The sequence below is a fragment of the Equus quagga genome, chromosome 10 (genome assembly GCF_021613505.1).
Source record: "Equus quagga isolate Etosha38 chromosome 10, UCLA_HA_Equagga_1.0, whole genome shotgun sequence".
Classification (NCBI taxonomy): domain Eukaryota; kingdom Metazoa; phylum Chordata; class Mammalia; order Perissodactyla; family Equidae; genus Equus; species Equus quagga.
Genome location: NC_060276.1, coordinates 75,360,590 through 75,384,894, shown reverse-complemented (window position 1 = coordinate 75,384,894; position 24,305 = coordinate 75,360,590). Strand labels below are relative to the sequence as shown.

General features: G+C 39.9%; 1 protein-coding gene across 8 annotated transcripts in view; it reads right to left on the bottom strand.

Moving 5' to 3' along the window:
- ARHGEF9 (Cdc42 guanine nucleotide exchange factor 9) overlaps positions 1-24,305 on the bottom strand; it is a 548,669-nt gene that overhangs the window by 62,702 nt on the left and 461,662 nt on the right. For all 8 annotated transcript variants that reach the window (XM_046672729.1, XM_046672736.1, XM_046672732.1 and 5 more), the window contains 3 exons: positions 18,250-18,441; positions 8,717-8,896; positions 2,159-2,391 (listed from right to left, as the gene is read on the bottom strand). In XM_046672729.1, coding sequence (XP_046528685.1) covers positions 2,159-2,391; positions 8,717-8,896; positions 18,250-18,441 — 605 coding nt within the window. The remainder of the gene's footprint in view (positions 1-2,158; positions 2,392-8,716; positions 8,897-18,249; positions 18,442-24,305) is intronic.

Sequence of the window (24,305 nt, the reverse complement as noted above, 5' to 3'; positions counted from 1 at the left end):
GCCTCTTGTTAGGTTCCATGGAATGGATACTCAGGAGTAGGTGGAAGATGAGCTGTGATATAAAAACATTTGAGGGGCTGGCCCAGTGGCATACTGGTTAAGTTTGTGTGCTCTGCTTTGGTAACCCCAGCTTTGGAGGTTTAGATCCCAGGTACAGACCTATCACTGCTTGTCAAGCCATGCTGTGGCAGCATCCCACATAAAATAGAGGAAGATTGGCACAGATGTTAGCTCAGTGACAATCTTCCTCAAGCAAAAAGAGGAAGATTGGCAATAGATGTTAGTCTAGGGCCAATCTTCTTCACACCCAAAAAAACCCCCCAAACATTTGAGAACTACTCTTTGAACATCCCAGCTTTAAAACCATTAGTCTGAAGCCTGTTCCATTGAGATTTACATATAATAGCAGCAAGAGTGGCTGCTTCTGGTCACTTAGCACCATGAAGTATAACTGTGGAGGGCATTTAGGCTCATGACATCATGGGCTGGCAGAACCAAAAGAGGCCCTCCAGACTGGCTAGTACAATGGCTCACAAACCTTCCTTGGCATGAAAACCACCTGGAGGGCTTTTTAGAAAGCTAGGTTCCAAGACCACAGTCCACACTTTGTGTCCCTGCTTTGCTCTTTGTTGTTTTTTCTTTCTGGGCCTCAGTCTTTCCAACCACAGAATGAGGAAATTTGACTAAAAGATTTTCCTTTAAGGGTTTTTCCATTTTAGGTACCATAAATATTTTTCACTTTTATTTTTAAAATATCTTAATTTTAGTAGAAGTTCTTCAGTGTCCTATTAGCTTTCACAAGAAAATGCATCCTTAGAAAACTTGGGACTCAGTTCTGGAAATGAGCTATATTAAATCTTTTCAAGTGAGATTTAGTCACCTCCAAATTTCATGTCTAATGAGTACCTCCACCATCCCCAAGCTAGTAAACAGACTCAGGGAGGAGGAAGCAGAGTCTTCATTTGCAGGGTCCTTCTCTACCTGCCTCCCTCACAATAAACAGAGCATGGAAGGCAGAGTTACCTTCTCTGTTGTTGTTCACACAGAGGGAGAGTCCAGTGCCACCACATTTGGATTCAAATCTGATATCTGTCCAGGGCTCCAGACAACTGAAGCACATGACCCATGATTTGCTAAAGGAACAATATCAAGTTAAAAATGAACCCAGAGATTAGCCTAGAAGCTTGACATAAACAAAACCAACTGGCCCATACCCAGAGCCTTATGTAACTAGGTCTGGAAGTCAGCTCCAAGGAAAACAGGCAATGGAGGCAAATGAAAGTAGAAAACAGGCCTAATGACAATCAGGCAGAAAGCTAAGGGAAATTGAGCAAAGGCCTTCTTTCTTCTTGGAGTGCTTAATCAGGAAGAGAGTTAAAATCTAGGCCAACAAGTCTAAGGTTAGTGATTTAACACCAATTAAAGACAGGGTGGAAATAGGCTGGGGCTTTAGGTCACGAAGTAAAGCATGTGAAAGAGTGGGAGATGGTTCACTGTAGACCATTCCCATTGCTGGAGATGACTCCCATCATATAACTTACTGGTTAGTGGTATCATTTCCATTCAGAGAGAGATAAGCACCTTGGTCCATGCTGGGTTGGTTTTCTTCAAAATACTAGAAAACTTCAGGGGAAGTCTCAAGTGTATTCTCCCTCAGTCATGCTCTGGGCCTAAGTGAAATGTACAGTTGGGACGAGGCGGAGGGGGGTGGAAAAGACTGAAAAAGACCAGGGAAGCAGCCTTGCAAAAGAAATCTAAGGTCAGTACAAATTGGGAAGGCTGTTACCAGGATATCTGAATCTGGAATTTGAAGCAGAGCAAAATAAATAGTTAAACAATTACTCCATCTGGGTGATTCACTTGGCTGAACTCAGGACTAAAAACCAGGCCTATAAGATCCCTCAAGGCAAGGTCTAAGTTGTACAATAATGATGATGCATACTGATTTTGTGTGCATACTGATTTACAACTTTATAAGCAACTCTCGCAAGCATTCTCTCAGTTTATACACACACCAGCCTTGTGAGCTAAGCAAGAATATATCATCATCCCATTGTGCAGATAAGCTACCAGAAACTCAGAAAAGGCAAAAGGACATATATTCTCCAACGTGTAGAGGAGGCCCTCTCCCTCACTCCTGTCTCCTTCAATCCCTTACCTGTGGTCCTGGGCAGTATACTTAAGGAGCTCAGCCAACTGTAAGGGATACTTGCAGATCTTCTGCACTGGAGTCAAAAGGAAACCATCAATAGCAATGTCGATCATCTGCTGCAAGAGGCGACAGGCTTCAAAGAAGTGCTGGTAGCGGCTATCCTTCATCAGTTTGGAGAGCTCCATGCAGGCGTCCAGGTGGTTGTTACAGTACTCAGAGTATATCCAGAATCCATCTTGCTATGAGCAGAGGAAAAAACAGAGAGAAATGGAAATGCTACTGAAGACTCCAAAAGAAGTTTTGGAGAAAGGGAAAAACAGACCCTGTTCTTATGTAGGAATATTAAAATGGTAACAATGTCAATTTTTCCTAAACTAATTCATAATTTAATAATAAAAATAAAGGAATTATTTGGGAACTAACAAACTAATTATACAAAATTCAAATAGAAAAAATAAATAAGTTGGAATAGTAAGGAAATTCTATAACAGAAGGGTAATGAGGAGAGACTGGCCCTGACAATAGTAAAGCAGATTATGGCAACAAAACTCTGGCACTGGATCATAAAAAGATATAGGTCAGAGGTTCTATTTCCAGCAATGGCAGACTAAATTGTTTTTGATAAATCCTACCACTGAGAAAAGCTATTAAAGGCTGGAAAAATATAATAAATTTGTTCGAAGGAATCATATCGTCTAGAGCCTCAAATTATCACCATAGAATATCCCTTAGGAAATATGCCTTGGAGTATTTAGGGGTAAACAGGCCATGATGTATGCAAGTTAAACACAAAGGACTGAGGAAAAAAATACATGAGTGTATGTAATGTGTATGTACATATATATAAATATACATATAGAGAGAGGGGAGGAGAAGAGAGTAAGGAGAGAGGGAGAGAACCTTCAAATGATAAAGCAAAAACAGTGAAATGATAACAATAGGTGAATCTGGGTAAATGGTGCTTTGGTATCCTTGTATTGCTCTTATTTTTCAACTTTTCTGTAAGTCTGAAATTATTTCCAAGTTTTAAAAAAGCTCTACAATTTTTCTTCTACATTGTTCAGTACTCTTTCAAAAATAGCCTGATGTATGAGAATATAAGACATGAACAAAACCTAAGAGAAATAAAAGGCAATAGAAACTGATAGACAAAAAAATCAAGATGAAGTTATTACACACGTACTTAAAAAACTATTATTTAAAGAAAACTAAACAGGCAAGCTATACAGATCAAAATAAATTAGAAAAAACATATAACAAAGGACTTATATCCAATATATAAAAAGAAATCTTAGAGCTTAATAATAAAAAGACAAGCAACCTAATTAAAAAAAAATACACAGGCAAAATAGTACATTAGAAGGATGATACATCATGATTAGGAGGGATTTATCCCAATTCAATTCACCACCTTAACATATTAAAAGATAAAAATCACATGATTGTTTCATTAGACACATGATAAGCACTTGAGAAAACACATTTATGATAAACGTCACCAGCAAGCAAAGAATAAAAAGAAACTTCTCCAAATGTGATAAAGGGTAAACATGAAAAACCTAAAGCTAATATCATTCTCAATGGTGAAATACTGAATGCATGCCCCTAAGATCAGGTACAAAACAAAATATGCCTGCTCTCACCATTTCTAGTTAACACTGTACTGGAGGTCCTGGTCAGTGCAATAAGACAAGGAAAGGAAACAGAAAGCATATAGATTGAAAAATAAGAAATAAAACTGTCTTTATTCAGAAATGACATGATTGTGTAAAATCCCAAGGAATCTATAAAAAAAAAAACTAGAACCAATTAGTGAATTCAGTAACGTGTGAGAATTCAAAGTCAATATACAAAAATTAATTGCATTTCTATATCATAGCAACAAACTATAGGAAATTGAAATAAAATATCATTTATAATAGTAGAAAAAATTAAATACTTATAAATCAATTTTTAAAAATAAGGTCAAGATCTATACAATGAAAACTAGAAACAATGCGAGGAGAAATTACAGAAAACCTAAATAGATAAACAGGTAGATGTTCATGGAACACAAAATGTGTCAATTTTCCCAAAATTGATTTACAGATTTAATGCAATACTAATCAAAATGCTGGCAGAGATTTTTTGTTTGTTTTCGCTTCTTGATAAAACTTGGCAAGCTGATTCTTTTTTTCCCCAGTTTTATTAAGAAATAATTGACATCACTGTATAAGTTAAAGGTGTACAGCATGATGGTTTGATTTACATATATTGTGAAACGATGACTACAATAGGTTTAGTTAACATCCTTCATCTCACACAGATACAATTAAAAGAAGAGAAAAAAAATTTCTCTTTGTGATGAGATAAATTTATATAGAAGTACAAATCATAGCCAAAATTGTTTTGAAAAAGAAGGAATTTGGAGGACTTACGCTACCTGCTTTCAAGAATTGTTATGAAGCTACATTAATCAAGACAGCACGAGGGAAAAAATATTTGTAACTATGCATGGTGATAGATGTTAAGTAGACTTCTTGTGGTGATCATTTCACAATACATACATAAATCAAATCATTATGTTGTACACCTGAAACTAATATTATACTTCAATTATATCAATAAAAAACAGCAACAATAACAACAAAAAAAGACAGTGTAGTATTAGTATATGAATAGTTACATTAATCACTGGAACAGAATAGTATCCCTAAAAATGGACCCATATATATACTTGATCAATTGATTTTTGACAAACGTCTCCAGGCAATTCAGTGGGGGAGTCAGTTTTGTCAACAAATGGTGTTGGAACAACTGGATATCCATATGGAAACAAATTAACCTTGACCCTTGTTTTGCACTATATATAAAAATTACCTCAAAAAAGGATCACAGACCTAAATATAAGGAATAAAACTACACAATTTTTATAAGAAAACAGGAAAAAAATCTTTGTGACCTTGGGTTAGGCAAAGATTTCTTACAGAAGACTCCAAAAAACATGAGCCATAAAAGAATAAAAAATGATACACTGAATTTCAACAAAATCTTTGAATTTAAAAATAAACTTTTACTTATGCTTTTCAAAGACACAACAAAATGAAAGGCTAAGCCACAGACTGGGAGAAAATCTTTGCAAATCACATTTCTGAGTAAGGATATGTAAACAGAATACAAAAAGAACTCTTGAAACTAAACAATAAGAAACCACCCACTTAAAAATGAGCAAAAGACATGAACAGACACTTCACCAAAGATTTGTATATAGATTGCAAATAAGTACATGAAAAAATGTTCAACATTGGGGGTCAGCCCAGTGGCGCAGTGGTTAAGTTTGCACCTTCTGCTTTGGTGGCCTGGGGTTTGCCAGTTCAGATCGTGGGTGTGGACCTAAGCACCACTTGGCAAGCCATGCTGTGGCAGGCATCCCACATATAAAGTAGAGGAAGATGGGTATGGATGTTAGCTCAGGGCCAGTCTTCCCCAGCAAAAAGAGGAGGATTGGCAGCAGATGTTAGCTTGGGGCTAATCTTCCACAAAAAATATAAATAAATAATGTTCAACATCATTAGCCATTATGGAAATACAAACTAAAACCACAATAAAATACCCAATACACACCTATTAGAATGGCTAAAATAAAAAATACTGATAATACCAAGTGCTGACAACCATGTGGAGTGACTAGAACTCTCATAATATATTACAAGTGAGGAAGCAAAATGGTACAGCAACTTTGGAAAACACTTTGGCAGTATCTTACTGTTAAACAAACATCTACCATGCAACCTAGTAATTCCACAGATATAAACAACCTAGTATACAACTCAGATGTCCTGGAATGAACTGGTGAATGGGTGGTATATCCAGACAATGGATTACTAAGAAATAAAAAAGAACTAACTACTGATATGTGCACCAGCATGGATGGATATCAAAGGCACTATGTTAAGAATCTAAACTCAAAAGATTACTACTGTATGATTCCATTTATTCTAGAAAAAGTAAAATTACAATAACAGAAAGCAGATTAGTGTTAGCCAAGGACCTGGGGTTGGAGTAGAGACTGACTACAAAGGGAGAAAGAGAGAACATGATGAAGTGATATAAATGTTCTATATCTTGGTTATGATGATAGTTACACAACTATATACATTTGTTAAAACTCATGAAATTACACACTTAAAATTGGTGAATCTCATTATATGTAAATTATACCTAAACAAAGCTGATAAAAAACGAAATCATAGAGGGGCCAGCTCCGTGGTGTAGTGGTTAAGTTCAGCATACTCTGCTTCAGCAGCCCAGGCTTCCGTGGTCTGTCCCTGGGTTCAGACCTACACTGCTTGTCAGCCATGCTGTGGTGGCGACACACATATAAAGTAGCGGAAGACTGGCACAGATGTTAGCTCTAGGCTAATCTTCCTCAAGCAAAAAAAGAGGAAGATTGGCAACAGATGTTAGCTAGGGGCTAACTTTCCTCAGCAAAAACAAACAAACAAACAAGAAATCATAGAACTGCATAATAAAAGGGTAAACAATCCAATTTTTTTAAAAGGGCAAACTAATACATAAAAAAGGATAATACGCTATGATTAGGTAGGGTTTATCCTAGGAATACAACGTTCATTTAACATATGAAAATTGCTCAATCCAAATTCACCACATTAACAGATTAAAGGGTAAAAGCATATGATTATTTCAACAGATCAATGGTTCTTTTTGTCCCCCAGGGGACATGTGACAATGTCTGGAGAGATTTCTGGTTGTCACAACTGGGTGGTGGGTACTACTGGCATCCAGTCGATAGAGAACAGGAATGGGAATGCTGTTAAACACCCTACAATGCACAGGGCAGGCTCCAATTAAGAACCACCATTCTATATTTTACTTTCCCCACTCAACACTATGTTTACGATTTCTACACGCATTGCTATAAGGTACATACATCTAGTCTGTTGTTTCTTACTATATAATACCCCACAGTAAGCATCCCCCATGTTTCTCATCCATCCCTCAGTGATAAATCCCTAAGTTGCTTCTAACTGCATTCTACCACACACAACTCTGCCAGGCAATCAACAGCCTTGTAAGTGCTGCCTCATGGATCTCTGTGAGAATTTCTCTGGGATATTCAGGAATGGAACCACTAGGTCATATACATACTTAACTTTGATAAATAGTGTCCAAGTGCTTTCCAGAATGGCTGAACCAGTTTAAACAGTGTGCAGAAAAGAGTTAACATATTAGGCCTGATACTGTTATCCTTAGGAAGGCCTGCGTGAAAGGTTGGCCCTTGGCTGGCATCTTGGAAATTGACTCTTAAGAGGGTTCTCACCATTCCCTGACAAGAGTGGCTCATCATGCCTAAACTGTATATATAAACAATGTGGCTTATAACTGAATACCTGATTTCCTTCTGGGAGTCTGGAATTTTGATACAGGCGAGGCAGAAGATGCCTACATGACCAGCCCCTCATAAAAATCTTAGGCACTGAGTTCCTAATGAGTTTCCCTGGTAGACAACATTTCATATGTGTTGTCACAACTCATTGCAAGGGGAATTAAGTCCATCCTGTGTGACTCCACTAGGAGAAGACTCTTGGAAGCTTGCAACTGGTTTCCTTTAGATTCTGCCCCATGTGCCTTTTCTTTTGGCTCATTTTGCTTTGTATCCTTTAGCTGTAATAAATCATAGCCAGGAGTATGACTATATGCTGAGGTCTGTGAGTCCTTCTAGCAAATCACCACACATAGGGGTGGTCTTAGGGATATTCCCCCAACACACATTCCAATAAGCAAAGCAAGAGAATCTACAAGAAGACCTACTTTTAGCTGCACACATTTATGTGCCATTTGGATTTTTGTATCATGTGCACATATTACCTCTTTAGAAATAAACACTTTATAAAAAGGGTAAGAAGAGTTGTCAAAACAATTAGATCACTTGTGAATGAGACCCAAAAGATGTTAGAGAACCACAGAAGTTTACAGTGAAATCATATACTCCAGATGAGGAAGCCCAAAGAAAGTAAGAGACTTAACCAAAGTTATCCAGAAGTGATTACAGACACAGGACTCAAATCCTCACTCTCCTGTTTCCTAGTACTCCTTCCTCTAAGTCACATGACCCCTTTTCCCACACTTGTCACTTCCCCTACCCTAGCGCTCCCCCTAAATGCCTTGCTACTTTGTCTAATTTCATGCTGACCATCGTCTTTCCTATTTCTTAGATTCCTGGGTTCTTCATTCAGTGAATAGGTACAGAGTCTCTCCCAAAACACTGGGTCCCATGGAAACTGAACCCAACAGGAACAGAAAAGAGAAGCTGAAGAAAAATCCTACTGGTAACTGTCTGGAAGAAGAAAGAAAAGGGAGGGGAAGGGTAAAGAGAGTCCTAGGGCAAATCACAGTACCTTCCTAAGTTCCTCATACACTGGCAAGGGGGTCAACATCAGGGTCAGAGAGGAATCCAACCCCCATCACAGGACAAAGCAGCTGAGCAGGACCTGACAGCTCAGACACTCCTTCTATCACTTCCTAACCCCTCTCAAAACCCTCCCCAAAGTGGAAGATGCTTACGTGCTCCAGAAAGCAGGGTCCTATCTCGCTGAGGTGGGGGTCATCATTGTTGTACTGTTTCTCCAGGTCTCTCACGAAGCCCATCTGAAACCTGTAGATGTCTTCAATGTTCCCAAAGATCACCTTCAGTTGCTCATCGCTGAACATGTCCCTTCTCTTCCGACATTGCTTCAGGTAGCCCTGCAGACAAAGAAAAAGCCCAGGCTGAGAATGTCTCCAACTTCTCAAGGGCTTTACCACTTCCTAAGTACTTGGGAGCCTCATTTCAGTTCCATTAAATAGATAGGGAATAATCATTTCTATTTTTCATATGAGGAAATTGAGGTTTAGAGAAGGAAGTCACTCCACTAGTGAATAATTAAGAAAGCTGGATCTCAAGCAAAGGTCTTCAGAGTGCAAAGACTCCAGAGGATAGAGCTTTGCCCACCATGCTCTATGACAAGGACCCTAAAAGTCATAGGGCCCTTTCTCAGAAGCAGATTAAGCACAAACATTTTCACTCGTTTTAATACTTATTGGTTTAGCTGGATCCATTCACATCTCTCAAGTTCTATTTCTTATAGGATCAATCCAAAAGTTCTTAATAACATTGCTAATACTTTGGCAACAGAGGCCCAGGCAGGAAATCTTCTCAAAAGGGAACAGGATTTGACAAAACCAAACCATTCCTTAAAGAGAATGCCTTAGCCATTTTAGGTAGCTGTCCAGGAGAGACTGTTTAAATGAGCTCAGCCAACATGCTTACAAGTGCCCAGGCATGGTGTTTTTAACAGGGTAAGTGTTTACGATACATTTGTGAATAAATGGATGAATTACTACAGCTAGCCATCGAAGAAAGGGAAGAATCAATGAAAGAGATTTTTAGTCTGATAAGAGAGCACTGAGATAACAACCAGACTCAAGGCACATTATAAGTCAGGGCGAAAAAAAAACAGTCATCGTCTTCCATTCTGAACCTACTTGTATAAATAATTAACTAATGGCCACTGTCCTCATTAAAAATCATTAGCACGTGAAAATGTTCTTGGTGAGAATGAATTATGGTCATCTGCTTTCGTCTAAAAGCTAAATGCAATTTTCATAATACCTTTCTTAAGTGTTGAGCCCCTAATGCGGTGCATTGCAGTGACTGACTTACCACTTCTGGCCCTGTCTCTACCTCCATTTTCTCTCCCATAACATAGCTTCCAATGAGGTTGTCTAGGCAAACTCCAGAAAGATACTCATACCTGGCTTCAATGCCCTTTACCACCTCCTACCAAAATCAGTTCATTTCCCTTATCTCTCCTTACCCTCCAATTCAGCCATTAATTAGTAAGTGTCTTTCAACAGTTTGCAAATTAATAGTCTGTGCCTGTGTTGATATTTACTTAACTAATGGCTGCTGCCTTCATTGACTGACATGCTCAAGATGTCCCGCATTCATTCATATCCAATTCCTGACCAGGAAGACACCCTCTATTCCCAGAATACCCTTGTAGTTCTGCTCCTTTTACTGAAGTAGCTCCCAAAATTGTGCCTTCCTAGAAAGATTTCCTTGACTAATCGGGAGAGAGGCAATCAACTGCTGTAGGTCCCTCCATGCCTAATATATTCCAGGATTTGCTTTTCTGTCTCTCTCCCTTCACTTCCTCCTTCTTGCTTTTTCTTTCTCACCCTATCACCTTTGGAAGTGTCTTAGCTACAGTGGAGCAGGGAAAGCAGTGAGCATATCATCTGGCAGGAACTTTTCATCTTGACATTAGACAAGGGGGTAGAGACTTCCTCACTCCTGCTCCCACTTTTTATCCCCTAAGGTAGGCCTGTGAGCACAGCTGGAAAAAATTGGCAACAATGTCACATTAGCATGTCATTTCAGGGTAAGTAATAGGTATTGGTGAATGACCACACTGGGAGACAGAAGAAGCCAGCCTGGACAGCTCATTCATGCCCTGAGAAGCCAGTTCAGGAAACACTTAATAGTTTCGTTCACTGCTCCCATTTGAAAGGTCTCAGGGAAGGAACAAATTACCATCAAATCCCCAAAGTGCAGCAAGGATGCTAGATCTCAACATCAGTACGGAATATGATAAAATGAAAAAGAAGAAAAAAGTGGGCTCGGGAAAAGAAAGAACAGATAGAGATGTCAGTGCAGCTTCCTAACTTCTCAAAAATGCTATTCATTGCTATTGTCAAGGACATCATTTTCTTTTTATTGCATTATGTGTGTTGTAGCAAGGGAACATTAAGCTATATATTATGAGAAATGTAACTGCCCACAGGATGGTGGAACCCTAGAGTGTTTTGTCAACTATTTTTCTTTAAAGCTAATGCCAGATTATAAACATATTCTGGCACATTTAGCTTGATGTAATATTACATAGCCATTAAAAATAATGATTAAGAAGACGTTCTAGAAACATAGACAAGTATTCATTATACAACATTAAAAAGCAGAACACAAAATGGTATGTCACTATGATTATGACTCTATAAATAAACATACATATGGACAGAGTTGATGGAATTATGCAAAAGTGAAAACAGTTCTGTTATATTTGGTGGATTCTGGCTGATTTTTTTCCTATTTTCAAACTTCCTCTAATGCTGTTTTATAATTGTCTTTATGATAAAAAATGTGAAAAAGGTCTTTGCCAGACAGTGTAAAGAAAATATAGCCTCAAGAAGGCTGCCTTGAGCACAATATTATCAAGAAAAGGGGGAGAATCCAATGTCTTCTCAAAATCTCCAGTCCTAGTGTTTAAGACACATGACTTGCTGAAGGGATTACAAATAATAGATAGAAACTGCCCTTATCAAGGAAATAAGAGATAGGACATAAGAATATGGGAGTAGTCAGAGAACCCCAAGATATCACCATTAGCCCCCACACCACACAACAGCCTAGGCTTCTGAGGGAAGAAAGGCCAGGTGAGATGACTAGTTCCCTGGAGATTTGCTTTTATTTTTCATCCCCTTCCTTTGGCTGACCTGGTAATTATACCAAATTTTCCACAGTAACAATTAAAAGAGTCTTGGCTTAGGGATCAATCAATATTTGTTTCTTCTCATTCACTCATTTTTGAGGGTACATAAGTTTAAGATGAGGTGGCAGTGGAATGAATGCTAAAAAACCTAATGCCATTTTAAGTTAGGGAAGAAGAAGGAACAGATTGAGAGGGTGCAATGAAAGAAGTAATACGAAGGTAGTCACATCACTGCAGGAGAGCAGCACTCAATTCTGAACCCTGTTTTCAGAGGAACATGGAAGAAAAAATACAAAGCCAGAGGAGAGAATGCAGGATAGAGAGGGGCCTGAAAAGCAACACAATGAAGAATGGTGGAAGGAGCCAGCACTGTTTGTCCTGGAGAAGAGAAGATTCAGGGGGCCTCTGAAGGCCTGTCACCGAGCAGAGGGAGCAGAAGGTGTCTGTGGTTCTTACTGTCAAGCATGCTTCAAACACCTTCTAACCCAATCTGAATGGTAAGAGAGAATGGGGTGATAAGGCAGTAGGTGTAAACTGATTTAAAAGAGGCAGTTTCTGAGAGCCTCACCTCCGCCTCCTAGGAGTTAAGTGGGCACGGGTGGGAAGGGAGGCAACAATTCTTAACAGTAGTAAGACGTAACAGTAGTAAGTAGTAAGAAGTAGTTAAAAATACTGTGGGACTTATCAAATCAATCACCATTGCCACAAATTAGCCTTGGAATTGCCATGGTAACAGTCAAGAAAGGTTGTCTATCTATTTCACTGTGTTCTTAAATCCACATGGTTGATCTAGAAGTCTAGATATAGTTCATTAGGCTAGAATTGGTGCCTTGATATGGGATACAAACCATAAGCCATGTTCTCCAGGGAAGATCTCCAAAGAGCACAGGGAAATAAGATGGATCGAAGCACCTCTGGATCACTGAGGTTTTGAGTAACCCTTTAGGGAAAGGCCCTCATATGGGCCTCAGTGTCTCCACCTCTAAAATTCATATATCGTAAAAGATTTCCAGGGCCCCTTTCAGCTCTGACTTTCTAGAGATTTCATATATTGTTTTTCCTGGAAGCCTGATGCCTGATAGGAGACCTGATAAACATCTTGAAAATAATTTTAAGAAAATCAGGTAATGATGACCATAGTTGTCCTGCGCACAGCTGTACCTCCAGAGTTTAATACAGTACCTGGCATATAGTTGCTGTTCAATAAATATATGTTGAAGAAATGCAAAATGACTAGCTCTTTTCATGATAATGATGAAAAAAGGTAAGTTAGAAGCAGAATGTTTAACTTGGTGGTTTTCTTTTCTTTTCTTCTTTCCCTTTTTGGGCCAGGAAATTCTTTTTTCAAATGAAATAAAATCATTAAAAAAACAAGAGAATGACAGAAAGAAGATATTTGCAAAATAGAAAACTGACAAGGGATTAATATTTGGAATATATAAGGAACTCCTGTAAACCAGCCAAAAAAATATGAGAAACTCCAGGAAAATGGACAAACGATAGGAACAGAGCCTGGAGTGTCCACGTGGTATGGATGGGTAGGGCCTAGGGCAGCCAGAAACCCCTGGGCTTGTCACTTCAGGCTGATGAGCTGTCTCATCCCTTTAGCTTAGTATGCTATACAAAATTACTGTTTTATAAAATGTGTTATATTCTATGTGTATGCCAAGATTTAAAGACAATTGGGAAACATCAGTATAGTCAATTTACAGAAAGGAAAACCCAAATGGCTAATAAGTTGGAAGACCCCAGGCTTAAACATATCAAATGGAAATGACTTGAAGCTATAGCATAATAGACTCAATTAGGCCCTAGCAAGAATTTCTTGGTGGTGAAGGGTATGAGACACTAATACAAATGACTGAGGAAAGCTAGTCCATCTTCTCTGGAGGCAGTGGAAGACAGAATTTATTTCAAAGGTATGGGATGACAGATTATCTTCCTCAAGAGAGTCTGACAAAGCAACTTTATAAGACATCTTTAGCTTTGCTTGTCCTGTGTTTCAGTTTCCCTGAGTATAATATGAGTTCTAAGGTTACAAGAGGTAATACCACCAACCATTTGTCAAGGTGACCTAGAACTGAGCTAAGGCTCTTTTATTCTACTGTCTGGATTTGGAAAGAAGAATGTCATCTTTTGCAGAAAACTCATTTAAAAAGATCTTTTATCAGGGCCGGCCCCATGGCCGAGTGGTTAAGTTTTCATGCTCCACTTCAGTGACCCAGGGTTTCACCAGTTCGAATCCTGCACGTGGACATGGCACTGCTCATCAGGCCACGCTGAGGTGGTGTCTCACATGCCACAACTAGAAGGACCTACAACTAGAATATACAACTATGTACTGGGGGGCTTTGGGGAGAAGAAGAAGAAGAAAAAAAGATTGGCAACAGATGTTAGTTCAGGTGCCAATCTTTAAAAAAAAATGATCTTTTCTCTTACTGGCCTCAATGATTTTGATAATAATCACTTTATTTCTATTTCTTCGTTTTTAAAATGAGGGTATAGTAACTTAAATGTTTGTAAAGCACTTTCTGCTCCTAGGAGTAAAAAATTATATATATTCTCTAACAGACAGTGACTTTTTTCTATACTGAATACAGTGTCCCCCATTTATCCTTCAACAGCACAAGAGTGGGAAGTATTCAGAGATCTTCTTTAACCTATAGAAAGAGTAGATTATGCCATGTTAACACATTCATGCCTAAGATGTGCCTCCATGAGTACCAAGGACGAAACGGCAGAAAATGCAGATGTATCCTGGATCTCTACCACAGCTTTCTCTAGTGAGAGCATATCTAGATAGTACAGAATCAGAAAAAGTAAGATCCAGACAGCCCTTCAAGATCAACTCTTTAGAGTTGAGGAACAAGGCCCAAAATGGAAAAGACTCACCTGGGGTTTCTCAGTCAGTCAGTAACCAAGGTGGGACCTGAACCTGAGACTCACGATTTTGAGTCTGGTGTTCTTTCTAATAAACCATATTGCTCCTTACAGCTTTTGGTTTAGAAGTGATACAACCCTGGGCTAAAATACTGTCTTCTGGCTCAGCTTCCTCCACTTCTCTTTTGCTCTAGCTAAACCTTCCTTTGACACCTGTGGTTTCAGGGTAGGACAAAGAGACATTTCCCATTTAAACCCTTAACTTCAACACCAAGAATAATTGAGAAATACAGAACCAGCAGATTGCCAGCAAGAGCTTTGCTTGGGTTGGCTGGATTGGATAAGTCCTCAAAGCAGGGACATAGCACTTCCTCTTCTGGAAAGATAAATACTTCCATTGCTGTCTTGAGCCTGTGCCCTGCAGGAAGAGGCCAACATATTTGGGAGCTGGGAACAGAAGAGTCCTTCTAAGACTAAAGAACTCCCACTGGGCCAGTGCCTGAGAACAACAGGAAAGTAATTTTGCCTCTTAGAGACTCAGTCTATTGATCTAGAAAATAGGAATAACAATCATAACTTTTGAACTGTCTGAAAATCAAATGGCATAAGATGTGAATGTACTTTGCTGAAGTAGTACCTGCATGTGAGAACTTATATTTAATTCTGTCAACAATATTTATTGAGCATCAACCATTTGCCAGGCACTGTGCTAGGTGTTTTGGATGTATCAGTAAATCAACAGGTGAAAACACATATCCCTCGTGGAATTTACTTTCTAGTAGGGGAGATGGACAATAAACAAAAGATATGAGGGAAATATATAATACGTCAGATAGCAATAAGTGCAATAGAGGAAAATAAAGCAGGAAAGGGGGAGAGATAGCACAAAGTTACAATTTTAAATAGAATGGTCAGGAAAGGTCTCAAGTCAAAGGTGATATTGGGGTAAAGACTTGAAGGAGGTGATGAAGGGAGCCATGTAGACATCTGGGGGAGGAGAGTTCTAGGCAGAGGGAAAAGTCAATGCAAAGGCTGGGAGCGGGGAGCATGCCAAGAATTTTTAAGGAATAGAAATAGGCCAGTGTGGCTGGAGTAGTGAGAGCATGTGGGAAAGGAGCAAGAGATGAAGTCACTGGGGTAAGAAAGGGTTGATCACACAAGGCTTTGGAAGTAATAATGACAACTTTGGCTTTTACTCAAGGAGAAATGGTGAGCCATTGGAGGGTTTCAAGCAGAGGAGTGATATGACCTGACTTAGGTCTTGACAGCATCCCTCAGCTGTCAGGTAAAGAACAGACTGTACTTACTAGTATTACAGATCCTATGACATTGTAAGACAGCTATCATTTTATTTATTTATTTATTTACTTATTTTTTGAGGAAGATTAGCCCTGAGCTAACTACTGCCAGTCCTCCTCTTTTTGCTGAGGAAGCCTGGCCCTGAGCTAACGTCCGTGCCCATCTTCCTCTACTTTTTTATATGTGGGACGCCTACCACAGCATGGCTTGCGAAGCAGTGCCATGTCTGCACCCGGGATCCAAACTGGTGAACCCTGGGCCACTGAGAAGCGGAATGTGTGAACTTAACCACTGTGCCACCGGGCCGGCCCTGACAGCTATCATTTTACAGCAGTGCTCCTCAAACTTTAATATGTATTGTAAGTCAAATGGCAACATTGTTAAAATGCAGATTTGAAGTCAGTAGGTCTGGAGTGAAGCTAAAGATTCTTCATGTCTAACAAGCTCCCTGGTGATTCAGATGTTGCTGATCCAGGACAGAATACTTTGAGGGTAGGAACTATGTCCAGGGACTGGCATGGAACAGAACTCCACTAAATGTTTGCTGAATGAATGACATAGCAGTGGTTTGATACCCAATGCCACATAGCACATTCCAGAAGGTAATTTTTTTAAGTATCAGCCATTTGTGTGAAGATAGAGGGAAGAGAAAAAAAGAGAGACATAGATGGATGGGTGAACAGAAGAAAGGGGAGGGGAAAGAAAGGAAAACTACCTTTTTCAAAATACTTGCAATATTATGTTTAATTTCCTCAATAAACTTAAGAGGTAAGTACAATGAAGCCGACTAGACAAATCAAAAAAATCGAAGGTCAGAGAAGTTAAGGGGCAACTTCAAGGCCACAGGGTTAATTAGTGACTAAGTTAGGATGTGAAAGTGAGCACCCCATGTCCCCAGAGCCCTTGTTCTTTCCACTCTACCTTACTGCCTCACAGAAAGGGGAGATAACCTTCAATCTTCCTGGGAGGGGTGAGAAAATGAGTTGAGGTGAAGAAAGTTAAGGCCCACAGTCTTTGGCTATGACATTTCCATAGCTGCGCTATCCAGTGTGGTTGCCATTAGTCACATGTGGCTATTTAAACTAAAAGTAAATAAAATTTAAAATTCCATTTCTCAGTCACACTAGCCATGTCTCAAGTGCTCAATAGCCACATATGGCTGGCTAGTGGCTACTGTATTGTGGAGAGCAGATACAGAACATTTTTATTACTGCAGGAAGTTCCATTGGGCAGCACTGTTCTAAAGAAACAAGAAGATAAAAAAATGTTAGAGCTCTACTATTAACTCCAGAGTAGGCCCTGGCCCCACCGAAAAGGGCTGGGGGACAGAAAGTAGGACCTCATCCCTCAGCTGGAAGGAAAGGGATAAAATATTCAAAGTTGAGTTTTCCCTGGGTCAAGGAGAATGCTATAGTGTGTGTGTGTGTGAGAGAGAGAGAGAGAGAGACAGAGAGAGAGAGAGACAGAGAGAGAGAGACAGAGAGAGAGAGAGAGAGAGAGAGAAACAGAGAGAGAGAGAGAGACAGAGAGAGAAATCCTTTAAAAGCATTCTTTTCTCCATTTCCCATTGGTTCTCCCAAACCGTTTAGTAAAATGTCCTTTGAAAATGCCAACTTGTCTCTGCTGAGCTCAAGGGAGTATGAGGAAAAGAGTTCTCATCCTCACTCAGGTCAAAAAGATGGAAAGGATGGAGTTAATGAATGTGGAATCACAGCCTCTGGATGCCAAAGTCACATAGTGAAGGAGCTGAGACTTGTCCACCCAGCCTTTATCTCCTACAGATACCTCTCCCTAAACTATTTTCTGCTCAAAGCCAAAACCAGTATTCTTCAAGTGAGGGAGAAAGACCAGCAGCATCAGCATCACCAGGGATGCTTGTTATACATAGCGATGCTTGTGCTTTACCCCAGACTGAGAATTCACAACTTTGGGGATGGTAGAAGGGGGCTGGAATCTGCATGTTTAGCAAGCTCCCCCAGGGACTCTGGTGCATATTCAAGTTTGTGAACCACTAGCTTGGAGGGAGATGTGTTTTTGCTTTAATGAATGAGGTCAGGTCCTTACACTGGGTGGTAACAACTGGGTCAGAAGCCAAGAGGATAGGCATAGATATTCAGGGGAGGGAGAGATGCAGAGAGAGAGAGAGACAGACAGAATATAAAAGTTATACAGGCAAGTAGACAGAGAAAAGGAGAGAGACAGAGAGACTGAGAAGCCCCAAGGGAGCAGTTTCAACCACTGAAAAGCATAAAGGAGACCAGTCCAGCTGCTCTTTCCAACATCTTGGGACTATTACAATTAGGGCCCAGGGGAGTTGTCAGGTCTTCATGGAAGTGCCCTCTACTCCACCCTGAGTATCCCCACATGCACTATCATAGCTGGGCCTACCTCACAAATGTCCTTGAGGTGCTTGATGTAATGACGTTCGGTGCTCATGATCTCATTGATGACATTGGCCCGCATCTGGTCCCGGTTCTGTAGTGGCCGGCCCAGACAAAGGCAGTCTGAGTTGGGGTCCAGGTGCCCATTCTGCACATCACTGGGCCCTTCCTCCACTCCATCCTCCTGGTTCACCCAGAGCTGTGGAAGTAGACCGAAGAATAATAATGAATTATCTTTTTTCTCTGAAAAGTTTCCAGCCAAGTAGAAAAAGAATAAGCTAAACTCTTCAGGTATTCAGAGAGCCTTCAACCAGAGGCCCCTGGAAACTGAATCTCAGGCCTAGCTTTAGAGACTTGCTGGTCCTATGCATGAGTATAATCCTCTCTAGGCCTCTGGTGACCTATCTGTAAAATGGAGGATGGGGAAAGGTAGGACTAAATCATCTCTAAGAGACTTAGCTAAAAAGGTTTCAGATGAGAGAAGAGTTACAGCAAGCAGAAGTCATTCATGCTGGTGCCTATCTAGGCAGCACAGCTGGATCAAAAAAAATGATTAAGCTATATATCTTGGGTGCCACAGCTGGATTATGGGATTATCAATACCTACGAGCATGGAGACCAAAGTTGGATACTGGAGTGAGCATCTCAAAACCAGGGCCTTCAGTGTTGATTTCCATCAAAGGATATACAATTAATCATTAAAATTTGACTGTAAAATTCCTTAGATATGCAAAGATCTCTAATTCCTCAAATTTGGAGTGAAGATGGCAGAATGTTCCCATACCACATAATAGCAACAGCTGTTGATTGGGCACTTACTATACACTAGCCACTATGATAAGAGCTGTCAATGAACTGTATTATTCAGTCTTGCTAGACAGGTGCCATTTTTACCACAATTTCATAGAAGAGGAGACTGAGGCTCAGAAAAGTTAAGAAACTTGTCCAAGTCACACAGTTAGGAAGCAGAGGAACTGGGATAGGAGCCTGTCTGATTCCAGAGCCTGTGATTTTAACCACTGTGCTAGCACATTTGTGCCTCTGGTTCTAAGGGAAACAGGAAAACAGTATGGAAGCGCTTGGGCTTATGTAAGCTGAGAATTATCAGAATCATCAAAAATGGGCACAGTTAGTAGAGGGTGAAACTATCCATTCCAAACCATGAAGGCAAAGGGATGTAGAAAAAAATCTCCTTTAGGGAGGCTGGGTGAGATGTTTCTGGATCTGGGATGACATAGCTTAAATCAGGGAGACGGCTCATTTCACCGCAGTCCTAGGAGGGAGGAAAACCAGAGGGAGGGGAGAAAAAGAAGCGTGGGACCTTAAGAAGAGTGGTAAAATCTGCCAGGAGAATTAGCCAAAGAGCTTGCCAGTTGTCTCAACAGCTTTAAGCAACAATCCATCTTTTTCCTTCCATAACCCCTAGTTTTTTCCATATTCCTGCCTCAAGAAGCTGAGATCAAGCAATTTAAGTACATCCTGATTTCTGCCACCAGATAAGTCTGATGGTGGGTGGCCTTAGGGGGACAGAGGCTTCAGGATGGAGCTAGAAGGAACAATAGTTACTTCACAACTCTGTGTGTTCTACTCTCTACCTTTGCCTCAGAGAAGGTGGGGAGCATGGTTACCACCCAGTGAACCTAGAGATGTAACCAGTATATATTCTACTTATTTGCCACAGGCCAAAGCAAGTAGGGCTCACTCTATTTTAATGCATTTTGCATACAAGCCAAATGTGAAAACCTCTGCAAATGCTCTATTGAAAATATCTTTCCAGCTTCCAAAGGTCAGTGTTGTGTTTTCAATATGCTAATAGCTGCCCTTTACTACAATCAACAGGCAATGATGAGGGATGATTATTCAAGGAACAGATATTTTCAAAAAGGTGATTCTAGGAGGTGAGGTCAGCATCATGGCAGAGTAAGTTGTCCCCTTTGTCTCTCCCCTCTAAGTTACAACTAAATGGACAATCATTAATCAACAGAGAATTTCCTACATAGCATGATAGGACACCTGAGAGATCCATGCAGCCATACATTTGAAGGTGGATGGACTGCATCCCTGGGAAACAGTGGAACTAGGTGAGCGGATCCATCTCCTTCCCTGGTGGCACTGACCCAGGACACCTGACCTCACATAGTGGCCTACATGACTGTAAGAGGAGGCAGAGGCAGCCCAGCCTACACACAAATGCTTTCAGAGTGGTACCTGGCTTGCAGGAGAGCCCACCATGCTGCAGCAGCACTACTCATGGGAATGCTCCCCACCAAGTGGTGGCAGGTCAGCCCCCACAAAGGAGCCCTGCCCACAAAGTGCAGCAGCTCAGCCAAACAGCCCGTAAGAACATAACTGGCCTGTATGTGAAAGAAAGCATCCCTCCCACCTAATGTGGAGAAAAGGGAACCCTCATATACTGCTGGTGGGAATGCAAACTGGTGCAGCCACTATGGAAAACAGTATGGAGATTTCTCAAAAGTTTAAAAATAGAAATACCATATGATCCAGCTATCCCACTACTGGGTCTTTATCCGAAGAACTTGAAATCAACAATTCAAAGAGACTTATGCACCCCTATGTTCATGCAGCATTATCCACAATAGCCAAGATGTGGAAGCAACCCAAGTCTCCATCGACTGATGAATGGATAAAGATGTGGTATGTAAATAAAATGGAATACTACTCACCCATAAAAAAGACAAAATTGTCTCATATGAAACAACATGGATGGACCTTGTGGGTATTGTATTAAGCAAAATAAGCTAGACAAAGAGAAACACCACATGATTTCACTCATACGTGTAAGATAAACAGACACATGGATAAAGAGAACAGATTAATAATTACCAGAGGGGAAGGAGTTGGGGGTGGGTAAAAGGGGTAAAGAAGCACATATCTATGGTGATGGATAAAAATTATACTATTGGTGGTGAGCATGATGCAGTCTATACAGAAACTGATAAATAATAATGTACACCTGAAATTAGACAATGTTATAAACCATTATGACCTCAATAAAATAACTGAAAAAAATAAAGAAGATAATATGATATTTAATCCAGTGCTTGAGCACACAAACAAAAGAAAAACAACAAAAAAGAAAGTGTCCTTCCTGCCTAGTGCACAGCTCAGCTGGTCCCATGCTGAGTGCAGTGGCCCTGCCTGCACAAGAGCAACCTACTGGCAGAGCACAGAGGCCCCACATGTGTGTGTGTGTGTGTGTGTGTGTGTGTGTGTGCGTGCACGCATGCACGCATGACCTTCCGAGCAGCTGTGGCCAGCCCATGCAAACACAGAGCAGCCCTACGGGCACAACTTCCAGCAGATGGGGCGGGATTAGAAAACATGATTCCTGTAACCCACTAGCAGTGGCAGGTGGAAACTGACCTGACACTACCACAAATGTGCCTGCAAAGGACCAATCCATCAAACACCATGAAGAACTACAGTAAAACTTCAGAGCAGATGGAAAATGACAAGGGTCTGGAAACCAATCCTGAAGTCACAGAAATTTACAATCCAAATGACAGAGAATTCAAAATAGTTGCCATAAAGAAACTCAACAAGTTATAAGCAAACTCAGAAAGATAGTTCAATGAGCTCAGGAATAACATTAATGAGCAGAAGGACTACTTTACCAAAGAGATTGAAGCTCAAAAAGAAAAACCAAACAGAAATTCTGGATATGAAGAACACAATTAATGAGTTAAAAATAATCTAGGGGCTGGCCCCATAGCCGAGTTGTTCAAGTTCCACATGCTCCATTTTGCTGGCCCAGGCTTCATGGGTTTGGATTGCAGGTGCAAACCTACTCCATTCATCAGCCATGCCATACAAGCATCCACATACAAAGTACAGGGACATTGGCACAGATGTTAGCTCAGGGCTAGTCTTCTTCAAGCATAAAAAGAAGAGGATTAGCAATGGATGTTAGCGCAGGGCAAATCTTCCTCACACACACAAATAATAATAATAATAATAATAATAATGATAATAATGTAGAAACCATAAAAAATAGAGCTGACGTTATGATGGATAGAGTTGGTGATTTAGAGGATAAAATTACAGAAATGCTTCAGGTGGAGAAGAGAGAATTAAAACTTAAAAAAAGAAGAAGAGGTTCCTTGAGAAATATCAGACTCAATGAGGAAAAGCAACACAAGGATTATAGGTATTCCAGAGGGAGAAGGGGGGCAGAAAGGAGCAGAGAGTTTGTTCAAAGAAATAATAGCTGAGAACTTCCCAAACCTTGGGAAGGAACTGGGCATACAAGTATATGAAGCTAAAAGAACTCTTAATTACATCAATGCAAAAAGCCATTTTCTAAGGCATATAATGTTAAAACTGGCCAAAGTCAATGACAAAGAAAAAAGATTAAGGGCAGCAAGGTGGAAGAAAATAACCTACAAAGGAACTCCTATCAGGCTTTTAGCAGATTTCTCAGCAGCAACCTTACAGGCGAGGAGAGAATGGAATGATATATTCAAAATACTGAAATACAAAAACTTTTAGCCAAGCATACTCTATCCAGTGAAACTATCCTTCAGATATGATGGAGAAATAAAAACTTTCCCAGATGAACAAAAGTTGAGGGAGTTCAACACCACCAAGCCTGTCTTACAAGAAATGTTGAAAGCTGACCTCCCATATGAAAATAAAAAGCAAAGATTTAAAAAATACTGAGGGGCCAGCTCAGTGGTATAGTAGTTAAGTTTGGCATGCTCCATTTCAGTGGCCTGGGTTCATGGATTTGGATCCCAAGCATAGACATACACCACTCATCAGCCATGCTGTGGTGGTGACCCACATATAAAGTGGAGGAAGATTGGTACAGATGTTAGCTCAGGGCTAATCTTCCTCAAGCAAAAGAAAAAAAAAAGGAAGATTGGCAACAGATGTTAGTTCAGGGCTAATCTTCCTCAGTAAAACAACAACAACAATAAAAACATTGAGCAAGGAGATAGACAGACAGATACAATCAGAAAATTGGAGCTCTACATAAAAATAGGTTAGTAAACACTTAATTATAATATAAAAGATAAAGGGAAAGAAAGCATCAGAAATAACCATAAACACCTCAATTTAGTCACAAACTCACAACACAACAAAGAACAATTTGTAATAACAATAACATAGAAGGGGAAGAGGAAATGGATGGAACCTGCTTAAGCTAATGGAGATAAAGAGGCTATCAGAAAATGGACTATCTCACCTAAAAGATCTTTTATACAAACCTCATGGTAACCACTAGACAAAAAATCAGAGCAGAGATACAAATCATAAATAAAGAGAAGACCATCACAGAAAATCACCAAACTGAAATAGCAGTCAGAAATACAAGGGAAAAGAAATAATGGAAATATAGGACAACCAGAAAACAAGAGATAAAACGGCAGTATTAAGCCCTCAAATATCTATAATCACTCAAAATGTAAGTGGATTGAATTCTCCAATCAAAACACACAAAGTGGCTGGATGGATTAAAAAACAAGACCCAACAATCTGCTGCCTCCAAGAAAGACACCTCAGCTCTAAAGATAAACAAGGCTCAGAGTGAAGGGATGGAATATGATACTCTAAGCTAATGGAAAGCAAAAAAAAGCAAGAGTTGCCATATTTATCTCAGACAAAGTAGACTTCAGGAAAAGAAGACAATGAGAGACAAAGAGGTGCAGTATATAATGATAAATGGGACATTCCACCAAGAGGACATAACAGATGTGAATATATATGTGCCTAACACAGGAGCACCAAAGTATATAAAGCAACTATTAACAGACCTAAAGGGAGAAATTGACAGCAACACACTAATAGGGGATCTCAACATCCCACTTTCATCAACAGATAGATCATCTAGACAGAAGTTCAACAAGGAAACATTGCCCCTAAATGAAATACTAACCAGATGGACTTAACGTATATAGAGAGAACTTTCCATCCAAAAACAGCAGAATAAACATTCTTCTCAAATGGACATGGAACATTGTCAAAGATAGATATGTTGGGAAACAAGGCAAGCCTCAATAAATTTAAGAAGATTGAAATCATATCAAGCATCCTTTTTTT